Here is a 26,850-nt window from a genome sequence, read left to right as displayed (position 1 = left end):
AACTGACTTGAGACAACAATTCCATTATGTATTTTATTTACAAAACACACAACTAAATTATAGTTGTTGGGCTCCAAACGTATCTTTGACATTCTGACATGCCAAAATATTTCACACTGGAGGTAGCCATTCTCAACTCTTCTTGAGCGGATTATATAGATTTGGATTTTGTTTTTCTTCATTTTCCCCACTCCCCAGCCCTCTTTGCCTCCCTTAGTTTTTCTAAGACAACACTCATCATGTTTTAGGAGTGGAATAGCTTATTTCACTTAAAAATTTCTCCTTGCTTGTTTCCATGTCTTGAATTTTCTTTATCTCCCCACTTTAAATGTTGATGACCCTAGAGTTTTGTCTCTGGTTTTCCATTCTTCTCACTCCATAGATATCCCTGGACATTCTATCTACTTCCACATTCTAACTACAGGATGCTGTGTTAGTTTCCGAGGTTTGCCATAACAGCGTACCACAAACTATGTGGCTTAAAACAACAGAAATCTATCATCTCATAGTTCTGGGGGCTAGAGATCTGAAATCAAGGGGTGAGCAGGGCCACACTCCCGCTGGGACTCTGGGCAGAATTCTTCCTTGCTGCTTCTGCTTTTGGTGGCTGTCAGTCATTGGTGTTCCTTGGCTTGCAGCTGTAGCCGTCCAACTTCTGCCTCCATCTTTACATAGCCTTCTTCCTATGTGTCTTCACCTCATCTTCCTTGTGTGTGTGTGTGTGTGTGTGTGTGTCTGTGTCTGAATCTTCCCTTTTTATAAGGACACCAGTCATTTGATTAGACCCACCCTCGTGACCTCACCTTGACTTGATTAAATCTGAAAATACTCTATTCCCAAATCAGGTCACATTCTAAGGCACTCGGAGTTAGGACTTTAACATATCTTTTTGTTGGGGAACAATTCAACTCATAACACATGCTTATGTCTGCCAATCTACCTCTTGAATCTAGGGCTCTCTCCCAAATGCCTGACCCAAATATGAAAGAAGAGCTGCATTTGTTTGAGGTATTTCTGTATTCCAGGCACGGTTTATGCACTTCACACATATTGTCTTGTAGAATCCATATAGCATCATATAAAGTAGGCATTACTATCATCTTTCTTTTGGTGGCAAGAAAACAAAGGAACAGCAAAATTAAGTGGCTTCCCGGTTCCCAGCGCTGGGAAGAAAATGGCTGAGTTTAGAACTCAAGTGTGATGACCCCAATAAAAGACTCTTAACCCTAAGCCTTACATGGGGCCCCTGGATGGCCTCATGGGTCTCACACGTATCTTAAACACACAATGAACCAAGCCAAAATAATCTATCTTAAAAAAATTTTTCTACATTCATTAATACCCACCCAGCCAGTCATGTTCAATTTAAGCTACGTTCAATTCCATTCTTCTCTGTGGTTTTCAAGAAAAACAGACAAATCATTGCCATCATAGAAATGTAAAGGTTAAGTGCTGAGCAGCACAGTAGACTATTTTGAGTATCTCCTCCAGCCCTTCCTTCTTTACTTCAGTCTCCTTTGAAAAGGCCATTTCAGAAATGGCTGCAACAATTTAACAGATGTATTCTATTATCTCATTCCCTTGTGGTCTTCCCTGGGTATTTTTGATAGTGTGGTACAGAAATAAGAACTTAGACTCTGGAGTTAGACAGCACTGGGTAAGAATCCTGGCTCTCCAAATTATTGGTTGGGACATCTTGGGCAACTATCTTAGCTTCCCTAGTTTTAGTTTATTAACTGTAATGTAAATAAAAAGGACCTACTCCATAAGGTGGTTGTGGGATTTAAATGAGAAAAGATGTTTTTTTTCAGAGTGCATGGCTAAGGGCCTGACAACAGTGTGCACTCAGTAGATGGCAGCTGTCACCATTTGTTTTTAGGATTTTGGTCACACATATCACTAAATGGAAGTTTCCTCAACCCCTAGCCAGCTCATACTTTTAAAATATAATTAACTTTTGGACTTCAGGATTTAAATTTTAGTTGGTTTGGCTATTTAGTTACTTGACTTAGCTTAGAAGGAACTTAAGCAGAAGCTTACAAAAACACAGAATGTAGACATAGTGGAAGAGATTCTTGGGCGTATTTAGTGTCATGACACAGTAAAATGAAGAAACGCATACTTATGCCGTCAAATTCTTTAAGTATTGTTGACTGGCGAAATAATTCTCCAGGTAGTCCACCAAAAGAGTGGTTTATTTGGGAAAATAAAAAGAAATAAAGCCACCAAGGAGTATGAGAATGCACACTTGCCGGCCAGTGTTCCAACTGGCTGCCCACATGTAAAAAGTCCCAATTCCAAGATGGATTTCCTATTTACTAGCATCCTTCCCCTGGAAGTTACCACAAAGTTTAACAGGAAGTCAGGATTAGAGAGTTAACAGGGGCCCAGATCCACCCATAGTCCTCCCAGCTCTATGGTTAAGCATCTTAAGATGCCAGTTCACTTCTGTCAGTATAAATAAGCACAGGCCTGGGAATTGGCTCTGTGCTTACCCATCTGTGCATGTGTCCCTGGAAAAGTAGTTTTACCTCTCTAGGGCTAGATTTTCTCATGTTTAAAAGAAGAGGTTTCTGAGGATTTTCAGTCAAGATGGTGGAGTTGGTAAACACTGTGCTTACCTCCTCATAACCACATCAAAATCACAACTAAACTACACAACCATCACTGAGAATCACCTGAGGTCTAGCTGAACAGAAAGAAGTCCTACAACTAAGGATATAAGCCACCTTGAGACTTGTAAGAGGGGGTAGAGATGAGGAATGGGTTGTTCCCATACTCACGTGCAACCATTAAAAATCTTGGCTGTGGAGGTCACCCCCAGAGGAGCAAGGGGTCCCAGCCACACACCAGGCTCCCCATCCCAGGGTTCAAGTGCTGGGGAGAGAATTCCCCATAACTTCTGTCTGTGAAACCCGGTGGAGTGAGTCTACGGCTGCTGCAGTCCCAGGCAATCCTCTTAAAGGTCTGCACACAGACCTACTCTCTGATGGACTCACTCTCTCTGAGCTCCAATTCCGGGGCAACAGCTCAAAAGGTGCCAGGGACATATGGGGAGGAACTGAATTGTATGGCTTCAGAGAAAGGGCTGGAGGGGCAACTTTCTCTCAGATGGAGGAGCTGGCAGAAACCACTGTTTCTTTGTTGAGCCCTCCCCCAGACCCAGAGTGCAGGCCCAGGTGGGCGCCATGTCTGCGTCTCCATCAACCTGACTAACACCATTCGTCTCCTCCCTGGTAATTCCCTGAGACCCCACCCCATCCAACTTTCAAGTGCACCTAGCCATTCCAGTGGCTTTTCCATATAAACTGCCTGTCTTGACTCATGCTGCAGACTTTCCTAAAATCTCTGAAAGGATCACAAAACCCAAACAATCAGCGTATGGCTTCAGCATGTTCTGTACCTCTGGCTGAGCAGCATGAAATCCAGTCCTAGCAGCAGCCGGCCTCAGTTTGCAGCTTGGCTTCTCCAGGTACCTCCAAACCCAGTGTGGGTGGTGGCCATCTGCTGATTGCTTTGAGGCTCATGCCAGGTGGCCCTGGGCATAACACAGGCTGCGACTGAACCTAGCCTGCAGGCATTCTCCTCCCAGGAGGCCCCAGGGCTGGTACACCCTGTGCCCAGCTTTGGACAGAACCAGAGCATCATCTGGACTCCTCCAAGGAGGACACAACCAAAGATAAGACTGGGCAGGTACTACAGCCCTGTTAAAGCAAATCCTACTCCATAGGGTCAGCCCCTGCAAAATAGCTCCTTCACTGTAGTCATGGCCAGTCTTCATAAGCAATCAGGCTGAGGGTCAATCCCTCCCATTGACATGCAAACAGCAACCAAGGTTCAACTACAACAGGAAAGCACACGCAACCCATACAAGGGACACACCTGTAGCATCTGGCTCTGGTGACCAGAGAGACTGCACCAGTGGGCCCCACAGGACACCTACTACATGAGTCCATTCTACTAGGACCAGAGACATAGAAGCTCTACCTAATACATAGAAAGAAACACAGAGAGGCAGCAAAAGTAGGGAGGAAAAGAAACATTTCCCAGATGAAAGAACACAATGAAGCTCCAGAAAAGGAACGTAAACAAAATGGAGACAGGCAATCTACCAGATGAAGAGTTCAAAACACTGGTTATAAGGATGCTCAATGATCTGAGGGACAACTTCAACAAAGAGACAGGAAACATAAAAATGGAGACGGAAAACATAAAAAACAACCAGTCAGAAATAAGGAACATAATAAATGAAATGAAGAATACATTAGAGGGAATCAACAGTAGATTAGATGAAACAGAGGATCGAATCAGTGGTTTAGAAGACAAGGTAGTAGAAAACACCCAAGCAGAACAGCAAAAAGAAAAAAGAATCTAAAAAATGAGGATAGTTTAAGGAGTCTCCTGGACAACATCAAGCATACCAATATCTGCATCATAGGGGTACCAGAAGGAGAAGAGAGAAAGCAAGGGTTTGAATAAATAATGATGGAAAACTTCCCTAACCTGGTGAAGGAAATAAACATACAAGTCCAGGAAGCACAGAGAGTTTCAAACAACATGAACCCAAACAGGCCCACACCAAGACACATCACAATTAAAATGCCAAAGGTTAAAGATAGAAAGAGAATTTTAAAAGCAGCAAGAGAAAAGCAGTTAGTTACCTACAAGGCAGCCATCATAAAACTGTCACCTGATTTTTCAACAAAAACTTTGCAGGCCAGAAGGGATTGACAGGAAATATTCAAAATGATGAAAAGAAAGGATCTACAACCAAGATTACTCCACCCAGCAAAGCTATCATTTAGGATTGAAGGACAGGTAAAGAGCTTCTCAGAGAAGAAAAAGGAGTTCATCACCAACAAAGCAGCATTACAAGAAATGTTAGAGGGACTTCTTTAAGAAGAAGAAGGAGAAAAAAAAAAAAGCAAAAACAAAGAAGAAAAACACGAATAATAAAATAGCAATAACTACATATCTATCAACAATTACTTTAAATGTAAATTGATTAAATTAAATTATCCAATCAAAAGTTAGGATGTCTGAATGTATAAGAAAACAAGACCCAGACCCATACATATGCTGCCTACAAGAGACTCACTTCAGATCAAAAGACACACAGAGACTGACAGTAAAGGGATAGGAAAAAGATATTTCATGATAATGAAAACAAACAAAAAACAGGCTGCAATACTTATGCCAGACAAAATAGACTTTAAAACAAAGGCTATAAGAAGAAACAAAGAAGGACCCAGTAATCCCACTTCTGGGTATTTATCCAAAGAAATCTCAAATGCTTCTTCGAGGGGACATGTGCATCCATATGTTCATTGCAGCATTGTTTACAATGGACAAGATGTGGAGGCAGCCTGGGTGTCCGTCAATGGATAATGGATAAAGAGGAGGTGGTACACATATACAACGGAATATTGCTCAGCCATGGAAGGAAATGGATTCTTGCCATCTGGGGCAGCATGGATGGACCTGGAGGGTATTGTGCTGAGTGGAGTATGCCAGCCAGAGAAAGACAGACACAATGTCATTTTGCTTATATGTGGAATCTAAAGAACAAAATAAACAAACAAAATAGATACAAATTCATAGATACAAAGAACATTTTGATGGTTGCCAGATGCGAGGTGAGTTGGGGTGGGTGAAAAAGGGACACAATTAAGAAGTACAAATTGGCTGTTACACAGTAGTCATAGGGATGTAGGGCATAGCATAAGGAATAGAGTCAGTATGAGTCAATAGAGTCAATAGAGTCAACTATGCATGATGTCAGATGGGTACTAGATTTGTAGGGCTAATAGGTAGTAGGGAGTTGGGGGGCAGAGTGAAAAAGGAGAAGGCATTAAGAAGTACAAGTCGATAGTCACAAAACAGTCATGGGGATGTAAAGTACAGCACAGGGAATACAGTCAATAATATGGTAATAACTATGTATAGTGTCAGGTGGGTACCAGACTAGTCAGGGGGATCACTTCTTAAATTATATAAATGTTTAACCCCTATGCCATACACCTGAAATTAATACATAATAATATTGAATGTCAACTGGAAGGAAAATTTTTTAAAAGGGAAAAAAGGTGAAGGGGAATAAGAGGCCCAAATTTCCAGGTATAAAACAAATAGTCATGGGGATGTAATGTACAGCATGGGAAATATAGTCAATAGTATTGTGATAGCGTGGGGCGGTGTCAGACGGTTGCTGGACTTACAGTGACCACTTCTTTAGGTATAAAAATGTTGGATAACTGTGGTGTACCCCTGAAACCAATACAATATTGTATGTTAGCTCTCTCTATATATTTTTTAATTAAAGTTTATTGGGGTGACAATTGTTAATAAATGTTAGCTATATTTTAATAAAAATCTTAAAATATATAAAAATAAAAGAAGAGGTTTGTGATGGTTAATTGTATGTGCCAACTTGACTGGGTCATAAGATGCCCATATATTTGGTTAAACATTATTTCTGCCTCTGAGGGTGTTTCCAGAAGAGATTCACATGTAAATTGATGGACTGAGAAAGCCGATTACCTTCCCCAGTGTGGGTGGGTACCATCCAACCCACGGGGGTGGGGGAGCTGAATTGAACAACATGGAGGAGGAAGGGAGGATTTGTCTCTGCATGACTGTTGAGCTAGGTCATTGATCTTCTCCTGCCTTCAGTTTTCTGGTTTTCACGCCTTAAGACTCAGAATGAAATCTACAGCCATCAGTTGTGCTGGGTCTCCAGTGGGCAAATGGCAGATTGTGGACAGCGAGACAGCCTCCAAAATCACCTGAGCCAGTTCCTCATGATAGATAGATAGATGACAGACAGATACATAGACGTATGGATGGATATAGACTCTCTCTCTCTCTCTACACACACACACACACACACACACACACACACACACACACACACAGAGTAAGTACTCAGTGAATGAACATGGTCACCCAGAATCTTACAACTCCAACTCCTGTGGTTCTGCGATTCCCACTAAATCTGGATGACCATTAACTCAGTAAAGACCCATCTACTGACTTCTTCACACAGGCCATGAGCTTGCTGCTTTGCCCAGTGTAAGAATGCAAAAGATATAATCACCAATTCATGAAGCTTACAATCTAAGAGAACAGACAGGCTGATAAGTAACTAACAAGATTAAAACATGGTATGTGGGCCACCCGGCCAGAGCGTGCATTCTTCTATTACTTGTCATTCATCTGCTTTCAAAGCCCATACTTAGGAAGGGTTATGTGAAAGTGATGTGAGCCCTCTGGCAGTGTGAGAAAGAATTCTGACTTTACAATAACCAGACCTGCAAAGATTCACATGGGGCATATGCTGCCTGTTTGTATTGAGGGGTTCCCTAATGTAATTCACTGTTCAAGAGGATGTCACAAGAAACAGGCTGGTGAAATGTGGTGCTGCAACTGTGGCAGGAAGATGGTCACATCTACAGCCTCAAGGGCCCCGAGCATAAAGTCCAGAGATCCTGCTTTTAGGATTCTGCACTGAGAAAAACACTGCCTTCCCTGTGAAATGTCTTTTTGAAAACAAGGATTGTTTCCCCAAATGACTCTTTTTACTTTGGCTGCCAGGAAACTCCGAGCCATCCTGGAAGCCGAGCTACAGCATCTTGGCCAAGCTTGTGGTCAAAATGGTTCTGTTCTTCCTTCATGTGATCTCGGTTTTCCATTAATATTTTTAATTGCTTTCGAGCTGACCCCTAATTTCTATTTGAACTATAGTTCCATTCACATGTTTATCCGTAGTTTAGTTCACCAGGCATCTCAAATCCTTCATGGAATTAAATAGTATATCCATATTTAAGTAAGCACATAGACGCATTATAGAATATGAAACAAAATACAATATGTTAATAAAAGAATTGATAAGATGTAAGAGAAGCAGTTAGGTTATCAAAAGATCAAAGATGGCTTCCAAGACAGGGTGGATTTCAAAGATGAAATGAGAAGGATTTGTTAGCAGAGAAAGGAGGAAGGGCATTGCATTAGAGGGAACAGCATGAATGAAGACACTGGGTTGTGACAATGAAGCACCCAAGTAGAGCCATGTGACTGGAGAGCAGGATATGGCAGAGGAAAATGCCGGAGGCCACAGACGGATTTAGGAATCAGATCATGAGTGGTACAAAGAAATCTTTTCTTGACAAGTCACATTTATAATCATCTTGTTTCTCAGATATTTTGAAACATCTGTCTGAATCACTCATTGGAACTCTTAATTATACACTCTTCTGTCATGGACAACTTACTTCATGTGGATGGGTCTTATCTACTTCTGACAGGTTTTGGTCATTTCCTCTGTGACTGGGATGAGTAACAAATACTCAATGAGTACTTCTTGAATTGAGCAGAAGTTACCCAGCACGGAGGGCCTGAGGAAGGCAGAGTACAAGTAGCTTCAGCCAGGTGTATTTGGGGGCCAAGAAGAGAGGGTTTGAAGTCACATGAAAGCTTTTATTCATGGTGACTGGAACACAGTAAGTGTACCATGAGTGAATGAATGAATGAATGAATGAATGAATGAAGAACCACTGAAGATGAACGTGGCAACTCTTTATCGCTGAGGCTTCTGATTACCACAAGTGCTTGTGTTCAAGGTGAATATTTAGAAAATAAAAGTAGAAATGTTTGAAAAGCCTCAGGCTTTAGCACCCATTTTAGGGAATAAAAAGAGCGAAAAAGAAAAATCTTTCAAAATAATGTAAGCTGCTAAAACCAAAGGTCCTGTTGCATTTTGGTCAGCATTTTGCAACTTTTAAGAAAAGTGGATGAAGACTGTGCCTTCCTCTTTGTTTGCCCTCTTGGTTAGCAAACTGCTGAGTATACTGCCAATTCCTAAGAGTAACAGTCACTGCCAGGGGCACACCTGGCCATGGAGGGACAGAGTCCCTGATGGCAGATGCTTCGTGAGATGTGATACTTACATTCTTTAGTGCATATTAGTTCCACTGTGCAACGGGGACCCCTTGTTTCTAAACACTGATCTGTGTTTGCAGCCTTGGTGAGGCACAATTGGAAACATCTGGAAGTCAGATTCCAGTGCTGTACTCACGCTGTCTTGGCTGTTGATGAGAACCTAGTAAAATGCATACGGGCCTCGTATTGCGCTTGATATGATTTGTCTGAATCGAGCTCAGCACTGACAACAATGAACAGAGCTGAGGGGGCTTCTTCAGCTTTCATACTGTACTTTGTCTCTTTGATGGTCCTGGATTTTCTTATGAATGCCTTGACACACGGCCTTCACCAAATGTATTGGGGCACCCAATGACAGGCCCCAAAAATACATCTTAAGGGAGAAGCTGTAGGAAGACAAACTTCCTTCTTACCAAATGGGTGGTGCTTTATTTTTTAAAAAATTGATTTGGAATGTCAATGTGAAACAGTTCTTTTCTGTTCTTTGTTTTTGCCATTCCCTCTTCTAAAAGTGACAGAGCATGCCTTTATTAAAAATAATTATCCAATATGTGATGATGGAAAGAGAACTGACTCTGGGTGGTGAACACACAATGTGATCTATAGATGATGTATTACAGAATTGTACACCTGAAATCTATGTAACTTTACTAACAATTGTCACCCCAATAAACTTTAATTTACAAAAAATGCAAACTAAAAAAGTAATAATAATTAAGATAAAATTTACTTGGTGTCTTCTATCTAGATTAGAGCTTATCACGCCTTATTTTTGCAGGGAAGCCACCGAAGGAATGTGCTAACGACGGACAATCTTCAACCCCATACCCGGATCCAGAAAATCTGGAAATGTGCATTTTTTAAAAATCATAAGTCTCCCAGGTAATCTTGATGACAATGGTTCTGATCGTACTTGGAGAAATATTTTCTAGTCGGCCTCCAAATTAAACTGAGCCAACAAAGAGCCTTTTAACTAGGGCACGTGTGTCTTGCCCCTCTGATTAAGACTGATGTCACTGAAAGACATTTTGATCAAATGTATAAGAAACAGCCCAACTGCATGAGATATAGACCTAGACATACATGTATATCAGACAGATAGATAGATACGCGTCAATAGATAAATGATAGCTAGATAGATGATGATAGACAGATAAAAAGTAGACACTATGTACTGTCTAACCAGTGCACTTTGAGGGGGAGGCACAATCAACAGTTTTGCCAGGACAACAGGTGTAAGCGGGGCTTCTGGAACGCCTGCTGGCCATACTGGTTGAGCGCTCTTTTCATGACTACCCTATTATCTTCCTATACCAAACCAAGGAACACACTTTTCTCTAGACTCAGAATAGCTGGGCCTTCCTTCCCACATTAGTTTTCTTCTTCTCCGATGGACGCTGACTCATGCATTGACTGAGGCATCCCTTTGGCACTGCCTGCTGACACCTTGGAGCCAAACAACACCCACCTTGTGCAATTGCGCAGGATTTAGAAGTTTGCATTAAAAAAATGCACGCACACGCACACACACACACACACACACACACACACTTCACTCCTGGTTTCACTGTCTCTGTTCTGACTTTAGCCCATGCTCTCTATCCATTTATTTTTAATATTGATTCTATCTTGCTCCTTTGTATTTGTGTGTGCTTTCTTAAACCCATTCTGAAATAAGGGTGTGGTGTGCATATATTAAGTGGAGGTACATATATTAAGTGAATATATTTACTCAGGGATATTGTATGAGCTTCTTTATAGCTCTTCAGTTAATGAGAGTAAGTCTCAAAGTCTCAAAACCAGAGACTTTGAGAAATGAGGGATGCAAGTACAGGGGCCCTTCTGAGCAGGCAGTACCCCCAGGTCCTGTTTTCCTGCCTCAGTCTGCCCACCAATTCTCTGGTCAGTATGTATCAGGACCATTTTTAGGTCTAAGACACGAATATCAGTGTGTAGTTGATTGATGGTGCACATGATTAGAAATAATTAATGATTTTTCAGCTCTCTTTATGATTTTGCACTTCTCAGTGTCAATCAATGTGTCTAATGAGAAGGAACTGTATGAACCTTTTGGAACAAGGTCTGGAGAATTCTATCTGTGTATGCAGAGCACTCTATGCCTGGGTCCTGGATCTAGAACAGAAGGGGCAGGGGCAGCAGCTGACAGAGGTGCCCCAGTCCTGCAATCTCACGGCCACATTGGGGAATTATCTGGATTGTGCAATAAAGCCTGTGTACATGCATGCGTGTCCATCTGAGAGTCTGTATATGAGCACACATACATGAAGCTTGACTAATAACTGAAAGAGTCTCAACTTGCAAAATCAGCCACAACTAGCTCTCTTACAAACACTATTAACTGAATAACTGCCTGCTTTGGCGTGAAGCAACCAAAGGAGGGAATGGCTGAAAGAGAACTTTCTTCAGGAGATGAAACCAGCCTTTACACAAACACTTAATACGAGCCAATCTGCGTAACCATCCTTCCACCCAACCAACCGGCATTTAATGAGTATCTACCATCTATCAGAAATGGTGGATGCTCTAACTTGATGAAATGGGCTCTTTGCCTCTTCCCCATGTACATCTCTCTCTGGTTTTGTAAATATTTTACTTAACGTAGAAAGCCTCACGCCTGGCCCCATTGGAAAGGATATGGATGGCATCAAAGTATGTTGATGGTAAGACAGAACTATGACCTCATTGGTTAAACGATATAAATGGCACCAGTCATTACCTCATGGGTCTGTGATCCTATGAAGAACCAAGACAAGAATGTTCAATGCAGGCCTTTCAGATTGATTCTCTCATCTTAGAGAACCAAAAACTTTGTTTTCCCTAAATTGAAGACATGACATTCTTAAGGAGAAAGGCAAAAGGTGACATTGCTTGGGTGGGCATCTTGGGGTTTCCACCTCATCCTGGTCGTATCAGCCAATGTCTGAAGCCCAGAAGCCCTGCCCCCCAGGTGTCCCCAAGCACATCCCTGTTCTCCAGCCTTTTTTAGGTGCCACACACCCAGCATGGGCACCATGGATTCCTCACCTCTCCCTTGTCCCCCATTCCACAGGAACTGCTTCCTGTTCTAACGCACAGCGACGAGTGACACATCTTGGGTATGAGACCCAGTTGCCATGTCAACTGCCTTTCAATGAATGTCAAAACCAGTTTTGCCCCTCTCATAATGCACACATGAGATTTTACCACCGCGGTGTCATATAAAAGTCTTACAAGGTGCTGCAGGATCAGGGAGGGCCTCAAAGATGATCCTTTTCATACCTAACTGTATCAAATCAGCTTCGTGCAGTTTTCTGAAAGCCACACAGTGACAGTGCTAAAGAGAAACCCAGTCCACGAATCCAAGTCAGGTGTTCAGCCACGTACTCTGCACTCTCCTGTTTGGAAGGTGACAGAATCCCACTGGACATGAGCTTCTGCAGAATAAAGGGTAGGAGTCATACCATGGAGGGGATTTGAACATGCTTGCCATCACAGTCCCCTGGAGCAAGGGAGAATCGAGTTTGCACAGACGTCGCCCATACGTCCCTTTGTTACTTTGGCAATAAAGAGTACCCTGTGCATGCAGCCAGTTGCAAGGCATTCTTTCATCACTCTTCCCTCAGTGAATCTTCACTGAGCACTTACTATCTGCCAGGCACTGCATGTAACCACGGACGTAGGGCCTTACACTCTATTCAGGGAGGAAGATAATAAGCAAACTTTCACATAAACGTACACTGCATCGACAGATGGCAATGGATTCAATAAAGACAAATAGGGCTGAGAGTCACTGGTGGTGGAGTGGCTCGGAAAGGCCTGAGATGTTTGCACTGAGCCTGATGAAGAATGGGACAACTTGGAATCACAGGTTCCCAGGCTGAGGTGACAGCAAGCTCACGCCCCTGAGGCAGAATAACAGGGTGACCAGATGTCTAAAATGAGTGATAAGAGCAGCCCACAGGGGTTACTGGAAGGCGCTGAGATGTAATGCGACACCTGAAAGAAGAGCATGAAGGATTTGGGCAGACCTGCTCACATTCGAACTTGGCCTCATAGTAGCTGTTTGGACCTGGAAAGCTCAGTTGACCCCTCAGCACTGCATTTTCTTCAGCGGGGAAATCATACGCATACCTATTTCCCAAGATGCAAGAGGGGGCATCTCTGAATGGCTGACCAAAATACCCAGCACAGAGCAAGGGTTCACTAAGTGGTGGCTGCCGTGTCGGTTGTGATACTTTCAGATTTTTGTCACACATTCCCTCTGAGGAGCTTTAAGTCATTCTTCCTATTACCTTCAGTTTTACTAAATAAGTAAGTTCCCGGCATTTTCCTCAAATTCAGAGCTATTACTTTGGATCAGATTTAGAATTAACTCTGTAGGAAAGAATTACTCTGGTTCTTGGCCAGTGATAGCTGGAAGTTAGGTTCTAAGAGCAAGCAATGTATGGCTCCCAATTTATTATTTTGCCAGATAAAAAAATTCAAAAAACAAAAACAAAAAAACAAGGCTACCATATCAATAGCACTTCATAAAAGAAAGGATATTTAACACCACATGATCTCAGAGAAAGGGTAATTCCCCCTAGAAAGGTCATTTTTCATGGACATGTCTCTCTCTGTCACACACACACACACACACACACACACACACACACCAGTGACCATTTCACCATAGGTGGGCACACTTCTGCTGGCTTCCATTTACAATCACTGTTACATGCAGACTATGGAGGGAGGTCAATGCCATTGGCAGGAAGAGAAAGTTCAAGGATGGTTTAGAAAGGCGTGGTTTGCGGACTGAGTGGAGGGAAACTTGTGGGCATCTGACCTGCTGGGACGATGACTCTTCGCTCGTTTGTGGTCATGTTTGGGGGTGGCATGTGCTTCTCCTCCATGTAGCTGCCGTAGCTCATCCCGACAGTGTCTGGGCTGCCCACCATCTTCCCGCCTTTCGCCACGCTGCATTCATCAGGGGAGTTCCTGGGGGAGGAGAAGGTAAATTCTTCCATTATCACGGCAACTGAAAAACATGTTTCTGGTCTTCTTGTGATACTGAGAGAAGCAAGGAAGGGCAAGGCAGAGGAGACCGAGGGGGACAGCAGGAGAGAGGAGAAGTGTGAGAAGGCAAATGCAGGGCTGGTTGGGGACGGAATGTTTGTCTCCCCCACCCACGCCTAAATCCGTAAGTTGAAGCCCTAATTCCCAATGCAATGGCATCTGAAGATGGGGCCCTTGGGAGATAATTAAGTTTAGATGAAGTTATGAGGGTGAGGCCAACATATTGGATTAGCAAGTCCTTATAAGAAGGGGCAGAGACCAGACAGCTCTCCTCTCCGCCATATAACGACACGCAAGAGGTGGCCCTCTGCAACCCAAGGAGACAACTCTCACCAGACACCAACCCTACTGGCACCTTGTTCGGGGACTTCATTGTTTAAGCTCCCTGGTCTATGGTATTTTGTCATGGCAGCCCGAGCTGACTGTGACAGGGCCCAGGCTCGGTCAAAGCTCAGAGCAGGCGTGCAGGAAGCAAAGCTGCCACCTGGCTTCTATTTGCTCAGCCAGCTCCTCCTGAAACTGTCATGTCAAAACTCCATCTGTGACAACTGATTGGAAACACGTGCAGTGAACGGTGAACTGTCGTTTGTTCTCACTGTGTGACAGTAAACAGGCCATGCACAGATGCTGGGAGGCGATGCCAGGGGCGCTCAGCAAGGTTTCTCCTAGAACTATGTTCCTCTTTTTCAAAACCTCAGAACGAAATCCTTGTGTGGAATTTCAAATTCCTGCAGCCAATCTTTAGATATGGAGCTTGGAGACTCACAATGTTCCAGGCTTGGTGAGGGGAGGAAGGCAGGGAAGGGGCGGGTCTGGTGTCCTGGGAGGCAGCTGACAGGGGCCTCCAGCAGCCCCCTAGGGCCCTGCAATGGGGCGGTCCAACTATCTGTGTGGATGCAGAAAGGACTCAGCAACTGGCCCCCGGGTAACAGTTCACAGGGCTGCTGTCAGTAAGGCAGCCACGGCCATTTGGATAAAGACAAACCTTCCTTTCTAGAAAAAGAAAAGAGGGATTTTTTTTTTTAGATGAAAAAGTTACAGGGCGTGGTGAAATCATATCTAATAAGGAAACTTCAAATAGAAAATCCAGTTTAACCAGGAAACAGAAAAATATGGCAATGCCTTCTTAGATGGTTAACCCAGGATTACTATAGAGCAGAGGTCTTTATGTTCGAGTTACATCTCCTAAGGTGGATTCTAGAAACAGCCTCTCGAGCTCCACCCAGCACATGATTTTTTCATTTTCTTGAGTATCTATGAAGCTCCACCGGATTTTAGATTTCCATCCCAACATCGAAGGCCCTGGGGGCTGTGGGTCTCCTGCACACTCTGTTAGCTGGAGCTCCGCAGACACCTTGCGGAATCGTGAGATGACACACCTGGCCTGGACTTGATCTTCAAGTGTGAGAAGGTCACCACCATCCAAGGCAGGAGGGCACTCCCTGGATGACACAGGGCTGAGGTGGGATGGAGAAAGTCTTTCCAGACCCAAGGGCCATGGCAGGGGTGTGGACAGGAAGGGCAGACCAGGGCTGCAGTGCCCTGGAAAGAATTCACTCAGTACCTGGGAACTTTGAAACTATAGATTTGTTCTCGTCACGTGTCTGGTGCCAACAGAGGAGCTGAGCGCTGACAGTGAGTAAGGAGCCGCCAGGTCTGTGGATGGGGTTGTAGTCAGCACCGCCCAGGACTAAGGCTCTGCCATGGACCTGGAAATACGCAGCCCTGCTCCATGGCGCCCTCACAGCTGTGCTAACATGGAGGACGTTTAAAAATAATAACGGTGTGGGTTATTCCCATGGTGCAGATTTGATGCTGCCTACACATACATTATTTCCTCTTGGTGCTGTTTTTCCTGGCTTCAAGCATTTATCTCTAAAAGACCCATCCTAATATCAAAACACTGGATGTCTTCACTTGAGACTTAGTTTCCGATCCCTTTGGAAAATTCCATCAGTTGAGTGGAGTGTATGTTTTGGTCTATTTGTCTCAAGGAGAGAAGTTACTAGGGAAGAGCGTTAACGGGATTTGGTTCTTTAGGAAAGAAAAAACTTTAGATACGAGTCAGGGGATAAGCATAATTCAAGTGACAACTGCAAAGTCCAGGGTGAACATCATTTGGTTTCATTCACGCACCCATCCATTTAGACCATTTTTTATTGAGCGCCTGCTGTATACCGGGCACCCTAAATTCATTCTTCTCCTGTGAGACAGTTAACTATCTAAAAAGGTAAAGGTCAAAGAGATGTAGAAAATTATAGAACTAGGGGACACTGGGGATTATGGACCCTTCAGACCAATTCTTTCTTTTTCTTCTAATTCTTAACAGTCTAATTTCCTTAACTGAGAACAAGCGTCCTAGGCATGGATCACAAGTTTTCTGAGGGTATTAAAATGGATCCTGCATCTAATCCAGAACTATGATGAGCTATTAAACTGCATTTTTCCTAGAGCTTTCCAAAACTACATGTAAGTATTTAAAATAGGGAAAATTTTCCGTAAGGTTCCTTTGTTTTCATCTTGTAACCAGAAGACATAATTCATCTCATTAAGCTTTCCCATCTCAGCCTTCGTAATAAAACAGCCACATGAAACCATCAGACCCTATTTTCAAAAGCTGCACTTTCAGGACAATGAAAACAATAGTCTTCTATCCATTGCATTTTGTTTCAGCTTTGGAGGAAGATAGGATGGAACCATGTTTCTGATCATGTAAAATCATTTTTGTAGTAAATTGACGTGAACTCCAACCCCAGAGAGGGGAAAGGGTCAGCCCACCGGGCCACGTGCTGGACTCAAAGCCGGTATTCAATAAATATTGGTTAAAGGGGCCCGAGGCGTTCTATTCTCACTTTTCAGGCTTCTCTCCTGGTTTTTCCTCTTCGAAATTTTAACAGTAAAGGAGTAACATCTGTGTGTGAGCCCTGTTCTGAGAGCTTGACAGTCACCAGTCCTCACCACAGCCTGGCTGGTGGGGCCAGTGGCGGCAGCATCTATATTTTTCAGAGGTGTAGACAGGCGACAAGGGGCTGCTCTGGGTCTCAGAGCCAGGACGAGGCAGAATGAGACCTGAAGCAGGGCAGCTGGAACCCACTGTCTGTCCTCTAGGCCCCGCACAGAATGCCTGCACCAAGGAAAGGTAAGCCACTGCCCTTTAAAAGGTAAAACAGATCTGAATTTCAGAACGGCACCAGGAACTCCCTGACCCACACGTCACTCTGGTTTGAGGTACACATGGCGGGACATACACGATTCCTATCCTAGGACGTCCTCCTAGCCCCGGGGGCTCTCATCCTTCCTAGTACAGCAGGCGTGAGACACAACTAGGACATGTATAAAAAGACCTAAGAAACAGCGGCAATTCCTGGAGAAGAACAGTTTTTTTCAGGGGCATCCATTTAGACACTGCTTTAAAGAGGAAAAAATGAAATCTTAACATGATTCAGAGAACTGAAAAGTACGTATTTAAAAGTCTCACAATAACTACACTGCTAGCTCTTTGCCCGGGTGTGATAAGAAGATCCACACTGTGGAAACCTTTCTCCTTGCTAATGGCACCGCAGCCACACCAGTGCATTCAGAGTCGGAAACGTCATCGGGGGGAACTGTCCCACAAACAGCTAGGTGTCCACCTGCACCAAACCCCTCCTGGAGGACAGGACCACACGCTCTCTCCACTCACACCACCGGGACTTGGACATTCAAAGCATTGCTTTTACTTATTTTTTCTTTTTTTTTTTATTGGGGTGACAATTGTTAGTAAAGTTACATAGATTTCAGGTGTACAATTCTGTATTACATCATCTATAAGTCCCATTGTGTGTTCACCACCCAGAGTCAGTTCTCCTTCCATCACCATATATTTGATCCCCCTTACCCTCATCTCCCACCCACTTCCCCCCTTACCTTCCGGTAACCACTAAACTATTGTCTGTGTCTATGAGTTTTTGTTTCTCATTTGTTTGTCTTGTTCTTTTGTTGTTTGTGGTTCATATACCACATATCAGTGAAATCATACGGTTCTCTGCTTTTTCTGTCTGACTTATTTCCAAAGCATTGCTTTTAAAATGAAAATGTGAAGAACATCTCTGTAAGTACTGTATTCTTACTATGCACATGGGTGTTTGCTGGCAGTTTCTGTGAAAATTCTAAGACAATTTATTAGACGCTGGCTCAATGGATGGATAATCATTTGGTGAGTAGGAAATATCTCTGTCTGATTGTTTGGGGCATAAGTTTATTGCAAACAAGCATGGTTCAAGGTATTTGTCTCAGAGATTCTTTTTTTGAAGGGCACACAAAAATTATGATGCAAATCAAAACCACAATGAGCTATATCACCTCACACCTGTCAGGATGGCTAGTACAAAAAACAAATGATAACAAGTATTGGTGAGGATGTGGAGAAATTGAAACCCTTGCATACTGCTGGTGGGGATACAAAATGGTATAGCTGCAATGGAAAACAGTATGGAGGTTCCTTGACATTTTTTTTTAATGAATAACTATATGATCCAGCAATCCAACTTAAGCATATTTATCCAAAGAATTGAAATCGGGATTTCTAAGAGATATTAGCATGCTTATGTGCATTACAGTACTAGTCACAATAGTCAAGATGTGGAAACAACCTAAATGTCCATGGATGGATGAAAGGATAGAGAAAATATGGTGTATGCATACAATGGAATAGTACTCTCCCTAAAAAGAAGGAAGTTCTGTAATATATAGATGAACCTGGAGGACCTTATACTAATGAAATAAGCCAGTTACAGAAAGACAAACACTACATGACTGCACTTATATAAGGTATCTAAACTTGCCCATTTCAGAGACCCAAATGGTGGTTTCAGGGGGGTGTGGGGAGGGGGACATAGGGAGTTTCTAATCAACAAGAATCAAGTTTCAGTCCCGCTAGATGAAAAAAGCTTTAGAGACCTGCTGTATGACACTGTCTCTTTGCTCAACGGTAATGTATTGCACACTTAAAATTTTGTTACAAAAGGGTAGATCTCATGTTAAGTGCTCCTACCACCACAAAATACAACAAACAAAACAATTATTGTATCTTAACCATATTCTTAAGTTCATGTTTTTGGGTCTGGGTTTCCACTTGTAACCCACAAAACACTTGGTCTTGAATAGTCATACGCTGTGTGGCACCAGTGAGAGGGCACCGGGGCTGGGAAGACAGCTGCTTCTCTCTGTTCACAGAAGGAGAAATTCCACACTGGGTGGGGGCTGCCCAAGAGGGAAGGCTAGTTCAGAATGAAGAATTCCAGAAAGGCATTGTACGGGGGGGGTGCCAAACACTTGGGCGTAGTACTCAGCGACACCCCTGGAGACCCACAGGTCTCCACGGCATTTGGGCATAACTGTGACCACTCTAAGGGATACTGAAACAGTGTAGAACGACCCCTCAATCTTCCTGATGAAAATGATGGGGTGCTGGTGCCCTTCTCCTGTTAACTGGAGACGCATGCCTAGTTAAGTTGTCCTGGTGAACCTAGATTAACTAATCACTCTTAAATAGTATTTGGGGACGTTCAGGTGAGTTGAGAACACGAGCACTGACTTCTTAAAACAGACCGCGTTTCCCCGAAAATACGACCTAACTGGACCATCAGCTCTCATGCATCTTTTGGAGCAAAAATTAGTATAAGACCCGGTTTTATTTTACTATAAGATTGGGTCTTTATGATATGATATGATATGATATATGCCAATATAATATAATATAATATAATATAATATAATATAATATAATATAATATAATATAATAAATATAAATATAATACCAGGTCTTATATTAATTTTTGCTCCAAAAGACGCATTAGAGCTGATTGTCTGGCTAGGTCTTATTTTTGGGGCAACACGGTACTACTATTCTGAATTAATGGTAAAAGGGCATAGCAAAAACTATCAAATAAACTGTGAGGTTTACTAAATTTAAATCGAGAAGCAGACATGTTGCCAAACACAATCAGGTTCTCCTCGGGTTACAGACTCCGACGGCTGGGAGAAGCCCCATTCCTAAGCTCCCAGGCAGGAGGCTCCAGAATCTTCTTGATGAACCACTGTTTAGCTATGTAACGTATTTCTAAAAAGGAGATTCTATTGTTTTCTTCTCTGTGGTGGTTTTTAATATATTTGATTCCCCTACCCTTTCTCAAACTATGTGAAGTTTGTGATGGATTATAAAAATGCATACAAGATAAAATAATAACCTAAACAAATCAAAGGAATGGAAGTGAATGGCATACAAGGGTAGAAAAGTAATTAATCAAAACATAAAATGAGCACACTGAGTAAGCTTACTAGTTATAGTTGCTAGAAGTAGGACATTATTTTATCCCTGAGCTTCCTACTAGCCAAAACAAAGAAGGAAGTATATCCTGTCAGAATGCAAGGTGTCAAAAAGATAAAAACAAATCAGTCATTCAGAAGAAGCAAAGCTTTTCCTGGGCTGAGACTTGGGAGAAGTTTCTCTCGTGGCTTCTCCTGAAGAGAACTCCTGGATTCATGAAGTGATATCCTCCCCAGCATCCATCCCAGACGTAAGAACATTTCACACAGTGCCAGGAGGGGCTGATGACAAAGCAGGCTGCTCCAAGCACACAGCTCTCAGCTGCTTTGCCAATAGAAACCAAGAGACTGAGTGTCCTCAGCCAGCCCTCTGTGTGCGTTATTTCTTGCTTTTGGAAAGAACTGGCCAGCCGTGTGATCAGTGAAGAAATGTAAAAAAAGTAAATGAATCATTAAAAAAGAAAAGAAAAGATCTTGAGAGATGGAATGCTATAAATTCCAGTGTCCACAGTCTTCTAATTTCTATGTTTTAAGCTCAAATGTGCCTCTGAGAGCATCTAACACACATATTCACAGACCTTATTTGGTTCATTTTCTGTCCAGAATTTGACTGTTCACTCATGCTAGGGACAGTTCCAAACTCTTTTCAGGTATTTACGTGATAGTAAATACGTGGGTAAAGCATTTAAAATGCTGCCTAGCACATGCTGAGTGCTATGGGTTGGCTGTTAGCATTCCTTTCGACCACACAACATCCCAAGGTCAATACCTGCCACAGCAATGTTAGAGGTGAAGCACAGAGAGGCTGGATACAGGTCAGGATCAAGGTCACACCACCAGCAGTGGAGGAACAGGGATTTGAACCTAGGACACTGGAGTCCTGAGTCCAAGTACTTGACCAGCACACTACGGGTGCCCACCTGCAGCTCCACATGAGTAGTCTCTTTCGCAGACATAGAACGTAGTCGAATGGACCCTCAGAAGACTCGGCTTCATCACTATGGGGTACTTTCAAAAGCATGTCCTGAGAGCAGCCCTGAAGACAGGCATGGAGAGAGGGGTACAGATGGGAACTGAGTCGGGGCAGCCTACTCAGCAAAAGCAGAGCAACATTCATTTGGACCTGCATATGAACTTGGATAAGTCTCCTTAAAAAAAGGGGCGGCCCCCCAAGTTCCAGGTGAATGGCATATGCTTCTCCCCCAAGCGTTCCTGCAGTGTTTAGCAAGGCGCACACTCTGCATGGATCACAGGCCGGGCCAGGCCCACGTTCACTAGAAGAGAGGTTCCCGTGCTAAGCGGTCAGAGCGGGAAAGAACCTAAGTCGGATCATGGGCCTCAGAAAAGAGAGAGATGAGGGGCAGAACAGAAGCTGGACCAGCCCAAGTTTTTCAGATTTAGTGGAACAAGCCCAAGACAAAGGCTTCCTTTAGCTGTTCCCATACATAATACCTTTCTTTCTTTTTTTTAAAGGAGTAATGTGCCTGTGAAAAAAGTACCAAGAAATTAAAATTAGGGCTTTGGTTTTTGAAAAACAAAATAAATTTGGCATCTGACGTTGGTTTCTCTCACATCAGTCTCCTTATGGCAAGGCAGGCAGATTCCATCATGGAAAGCGCCTGCAGTGAAGTGGCACAGATGTGGCCATCAGCTTGACAAGGCTGGAGCCTTGGCCTTGTACTGTCCCCTGTGCCCAGTGTAAGTGAACCTCGTTTATCCTAGAATGTCACTGAAGGCAGCCCAGTGACAGCCTGGAGTTCCCAGCCTCATCAAATCGGCGATTCATCCTAACTAGTTCAGAATACTAGTTAGCACAGGCACTCAGGCCTTAGAGAAAAGTTCAAGGCAAGTCAAAATGTGGGACATCAACATAACTTCTTCACCTAGTGGTAGAGGCAAAGCCGCTAATCCTGTAGAAAATCTACCCACTGTTCAAGACCCGTCCTCCTTCCTGTTCCTGAGTTCCTCTTGTACTTGGAGACAATTCTCCACTGCCTGGCTCTCCATCACATGCTGGGGAGAGGGGGGGTATTCCCGAGCTTTCCCTCCACAGCGTCCTCTCTCCTGTGATCTGCCCCACCTACAAGTCCACGCTGGCCTCATGCGACCGAAGCCCCTCCTTGGCCAAGAGCATGGTCAGACACACGCACACTCCATAGGTGCTGCTCGGCCACCTCCATTCACTCCTTTGTTGGACATTTATGGCGCATGTCTCTATGCCAGGCACTGTCTGTCCCAGGTGCTGGGGATCATCATAGAGCCTGCAGGTGAGTGGCTACAGCCTCTGTCCCCCACTCCATGTACTCTGCCCCCAACACCCCATCCACATCACCCCTGATTTTATGTGGGTAACATGCTAATGTTGACTTCCAGGCAGTCTTATCAGAATGTCACCGTCTGCCCGAATATTCTTTAGTTTATTAGGTAGTTTCATGTCAAGAAGAACTTTGGTGATGAAGCTACAGGGGAGAAAAACCAAGGTTTTCTTTGGCAACTCGATCGCAGTTGCCCAGAGAGGTCAGTTCCGTGAGAGGACCCAGCGGGAGGCCACGGGGCAGGCATTCCAGGCCCGTCTCAGATCTCAACACAAAAAATTCCCTTCTCACCTGGTTTTCTTCCTAAGAATCCTAACAGCACATACTTAGTCCTACTTGACCGAACAAACTCCTAATCAAGTTTCACAGCATGAACGGAGGTAAATCACCACAAAGGGTATTTTTAGGATCCCAGACAAGGAGGGGATTGTCTGGAGGGCCCCGGGGTAATTTGTGGGTCTGTTTTATTTCTGAATCAGAGGCAGTGGAAAAGCTTCAGCCCCCATGGCTGGGGCAGCGGTGGGGGCTCGCCAGGCTCACACAGAAACTGTGGACGTTTGTCTTCACAGCTGTGTGTGACTTTCACCCAAACTAAATTTTCTCTCTTACACCTGGAATTTCAGTCTCTTCCCACCAGCCCTGTTCCCTTTCCCCTTCTTCGAAGCAGCTGAAGACTAAATTAATTAAAAAGTCACCACCAGCTCACCAACAGTGAGTTCTTTGTCCCTAAAAGGTACTGGAAGTTTCCCTGGGGAAATTCATATTTTTGTATCTATTGCTCTTTACAGCTGAGAATGGGTATCATCGCAAGACCATTGCACATTTAGATCTTGAAAACGGCGGGGGAGGGGGCGGGGGGGAGGGGGGCGGGTCAATGCCTCCTTTTGAGATTCATCATTTGGGAATAAAACCTTCTATAGAATAAGATCTGTATAAACAGTTACATGATAAAGATGAGATGAGGCATCTTTTCTCTCTTGTGAGACCTTTTATTGATTGATTGATTGATTGATTGATTGATTGATTGATTTTTGCTCGACACACTTTCCTTTCTTAGGGAGGAAAGACATCAGCCCACTAGCCATTATGATGCTTTGGGTTTTTATGTAAACAGGCTATGTAAATCCTGGTTAACCAAAATGATTTCCCTTTCAAGACACAAAGTGCCAAAGCAGCCCCGCCCCGTGTCCACTGTCTGCACCCACCGTGACCCGATGGAATTCTCTGGCGTGCTAGCCAACAGCACAGCTCCTGGGCTGTCTTCTGCTATAAAATGGCTCCCACCAGTTGCCATCCTAAGAGACAGCAAAGGCAGACAGAGAGATGCAATAGCAGGTCATCTGCCTCCCTACCTAACTTCTTCCTGAGTGAGGCTCTCTCAACCCACATCTCAGCCCAACGCGCTGACCTCTGTGAAGACACAAGGGCCTTCACACGTAGGATGAGTATTACTCATGAGACCTCACTGTTGCAGTTCAGAAAAACCACCGGTGTGCAAGTCTCCCACCCTGTGCCACCCACAGCTTGGAAGGTGGCCGAGCTCCACTAGGAGACCTGGTTCATGCCAATCTGATTCAGAACCCTGAGGCAGGGAGGAGCAAACACGATCATAGTTGTGCATTTGTCCTAAAATAAAGTCTTATAGAAACTGTAAGAAAAATACACATGAAGTCAAATCTCAGTGAGTCAAGTAGAAAGGCTGGTCCTACAGAGAGGCTGGTCCTAGCACACCACTTTCAAATAGCAAATACTGAGTGGCCCACGGAAAATGAGAACCTGATGTTAAACGACCTTCAGCCAAGATTCCACTCGGTCGGTGGTAGCTGGGCACAGCACCCCTTCCAACACAAGGACAAATGGGGTACTTGAAAAGCCTCCATCCTAAAATCAAGAATTTTTATTTTTAAGTTCAGCCTAACAAGTATTTACTGAGCTGCTGGTGTGCTCAGATTGCGGGTCTCTTCATCACACTTATTATTTTTAAAAGGTGGTTTAGTGTGGAGACACCTCGTGAAGGCAATGTAAAGGTGAGCGCAGCTAAATTGACCTGCTGTAATAAAATAAAATGAGGTGAAAGTAAATTTTTTTTTGAAACACGTAATATATACAAAAAATCAACTAGGGCCAGTGTTGCGTTTAATGCCTCTCAGAAGATAAGAGGCAGAACACACTCCCTGTTCGTCACCTGGAGGAAACTCTGCAGTTCCAGCCAGCACAGAAAAGGTGTGTAGCTTTAGGACGGGCCCTGAGGGAGAAAGGAGGAGCTCAGGCCTGCAGTCCTGTGGCTTGTGATAGGTAGAGCAGGGTACGAAAACTTTTGGAACCTCAGTGGTCTTCATCTGTATAATGGGTAGAGTCACAATGTCATCTCATAGATTTCATGAGGAACTTGGATGATATATTGTATGTAAATAAATCACAATGTGTTGTAGAAATCCTGTTTGATATGAGTCCTTGCAGAGTCTTTGTTCCCTGCCTAGGTGCAGTGAGTCACGTCCTCCCTCCCCGCTGTGGCTGGGCCCTGGACACCCCTCTGTCCTTGAATTCGTCAGACATCTCACAGCATCGTTTACACCTTTGATGGACCAGGAGCTTCTCATAACCCATCTTCACAGCAGCTAACTCAGTGCATGAAGCAGAAGAAACACAAGTAAATGTTGGTTTAACACAGGGTTTCTCAGCTGCAACACGACTGACATTTGGGGCCAGATCACTCCTTTGGAGGGGAGACGCTATCCAGCGTTTAGGCTGTTGGGCATCATACCTTGCCTGCACCCACTAGATGCCAGGAATGGCCCCCAGCTGTGACAACGACAACGTGTCTGCAGACCTTGACAAATGTCCCCTAGGGGCAGAATCACCGGGCTTGAGAACCGCCAGTTTAAAGAATCATGATCCTCTGAACTCAGACAAGGAGGCAAGAGCCTCCCCATTTGCCTGGTGCTTGTCAGAGCTAAGTGCACGTCCCCAGTGTGTGAGCCATGCTGAGGGGGGCCGGGGCGCGAATCTCAGGGGGATCCCCAGTTGTGACGTGTCCACACCTCACCTGGGGCACAGCCCCCAAGCCTGGGCTCATCGTTACTTCCCTCTTCCTCACGCCCCAGTTCCAACCCGTCAACAGACCATACAGATCTACCATTAAAAGACGGCCAGAATTTGAGCAGCTCTCCCCACCCCACCATTACTCCCACTTTTATGCATGACCATCCCTTGTCTGAATTCCCGCAGGGGAGATCCTGCTAAATCTGTCACTTCACATCCCTCCTTTGCTCAGAGGAAGGGTCCCAGGCCCTCACTGGCCCCGGGATGTCTCAGCCTCGTCTCCTAGTGTTCTTCACCTTGATCACTAAATATCAGCCATAGTCGTCCTCTGACACTTCAGGCTGACCTCAGGCCTTGGCACTCACCGTCCCCTTTGCCTGGAATATTCTTCTGCTGCCTAACTGTGGGGCCTCCCTCACTGCCTTTGGGGCCTTATTCAAATGTCACTTTCTCAGAGGTGATGTTCTCAAGCCAGCCTATCTAGAAATGCCACCCCTTTCCCTGCCTTTTTTTTCCTTCTTAACATTTACCATGATCTATTCCGCTATATATTTTAACTAGTTAACCTCATTTAATGACTATCTTGCCCATCAGAAAGTGAACTTAAGCGGAATGTTTTTTGTATGTTTTGTGGCTGTGAAGCACCTAGAACAGTGACTGCACATGGCAGGTGCTCAACAAATATTTGCTGAATGAATGAATGAATGAATGAATGAATGAATGAATGAATCCATGCAAAATCAGCATGTCTGATGCCAAGGCAGACCCATCAGGTAACCTGTCTTTTCTATCCTCTTCATCACACTGCAGGTGGCATCCTTTTTAATTACATCAAAAGCGTCTTGCTAGCCGACCACAGGCTGGAGTCATCCCCGCCACCCGCCACACAATAAATCTCCTCAGACCACACAGAACTGGGCCCCATAACGTCATCTCGCGCTGCACAGGCAAAGCCCCAGTGGTGTGAGGCCAAGGAGGCAGCCAGACTCCCTGGCAACAGCCCTCCTCTAACACTGTTTTCTCCCAGACCGTTCCCTCTACAGGACACCTTCACCCGCTGCTGAGGACTCTCACTTTTATCTCCCTGGATTTGCAACAGAGCAGCGGTTCTCAGACCAGTGAGCACTGGAACACCCTGGAGGGCTCGTTAAAACACAGAGTGCGGGGCTCCATCCAGAGCATGGTCTGATT

General features: G+C 44.2%; 1 protein-coding gene across 8 annotated transcripts in view; it reads right to left on the bottom strand.

Annotated features, from left to right (window-relative positions):
* Window positions 1-26,850, bottom strand: part of ERG (ETS transcription factor ERG) — a 250,674-nt gene that overhangs the window by 30,411 nt on the left and 193,413 nt on the right. For all 8 annotated transcript variants that reach the window (XM_074325300.1, XM_019730325.2, XM_074325312.1 and 5 more), the window contains one exon: window positions 13,766-13,917. In XM_074325300.1, the coding sequence (XP_074181401.1) occupies window positions 13,766-13,917 (152 nt within the window). The remainder of the gene's footprint in view (window positions 1-13,765; window positions 13,918-26,850) is intronic.

Source organism: Rhinolophus sinicus, linkage group LG01 (assembly GCF_036562045.2).
Source record: "Rhinolophus sinicus isolate RSC01 linkage group LG01, ASM3656204v1, whole genome shotgun sequence".
Lineage (NCBI taxonomy): Eukaryota > Metazoa > Chordata > Mammalia > Chiroptera > Rhinolophidae > Rhinolophus > Rhinolophus sinicus.
The sequence above is the reverse complement of the archived record's forward strand: the minus strand, read 5'-3'. Positions and strand labels throughout refer to the sequence as shown.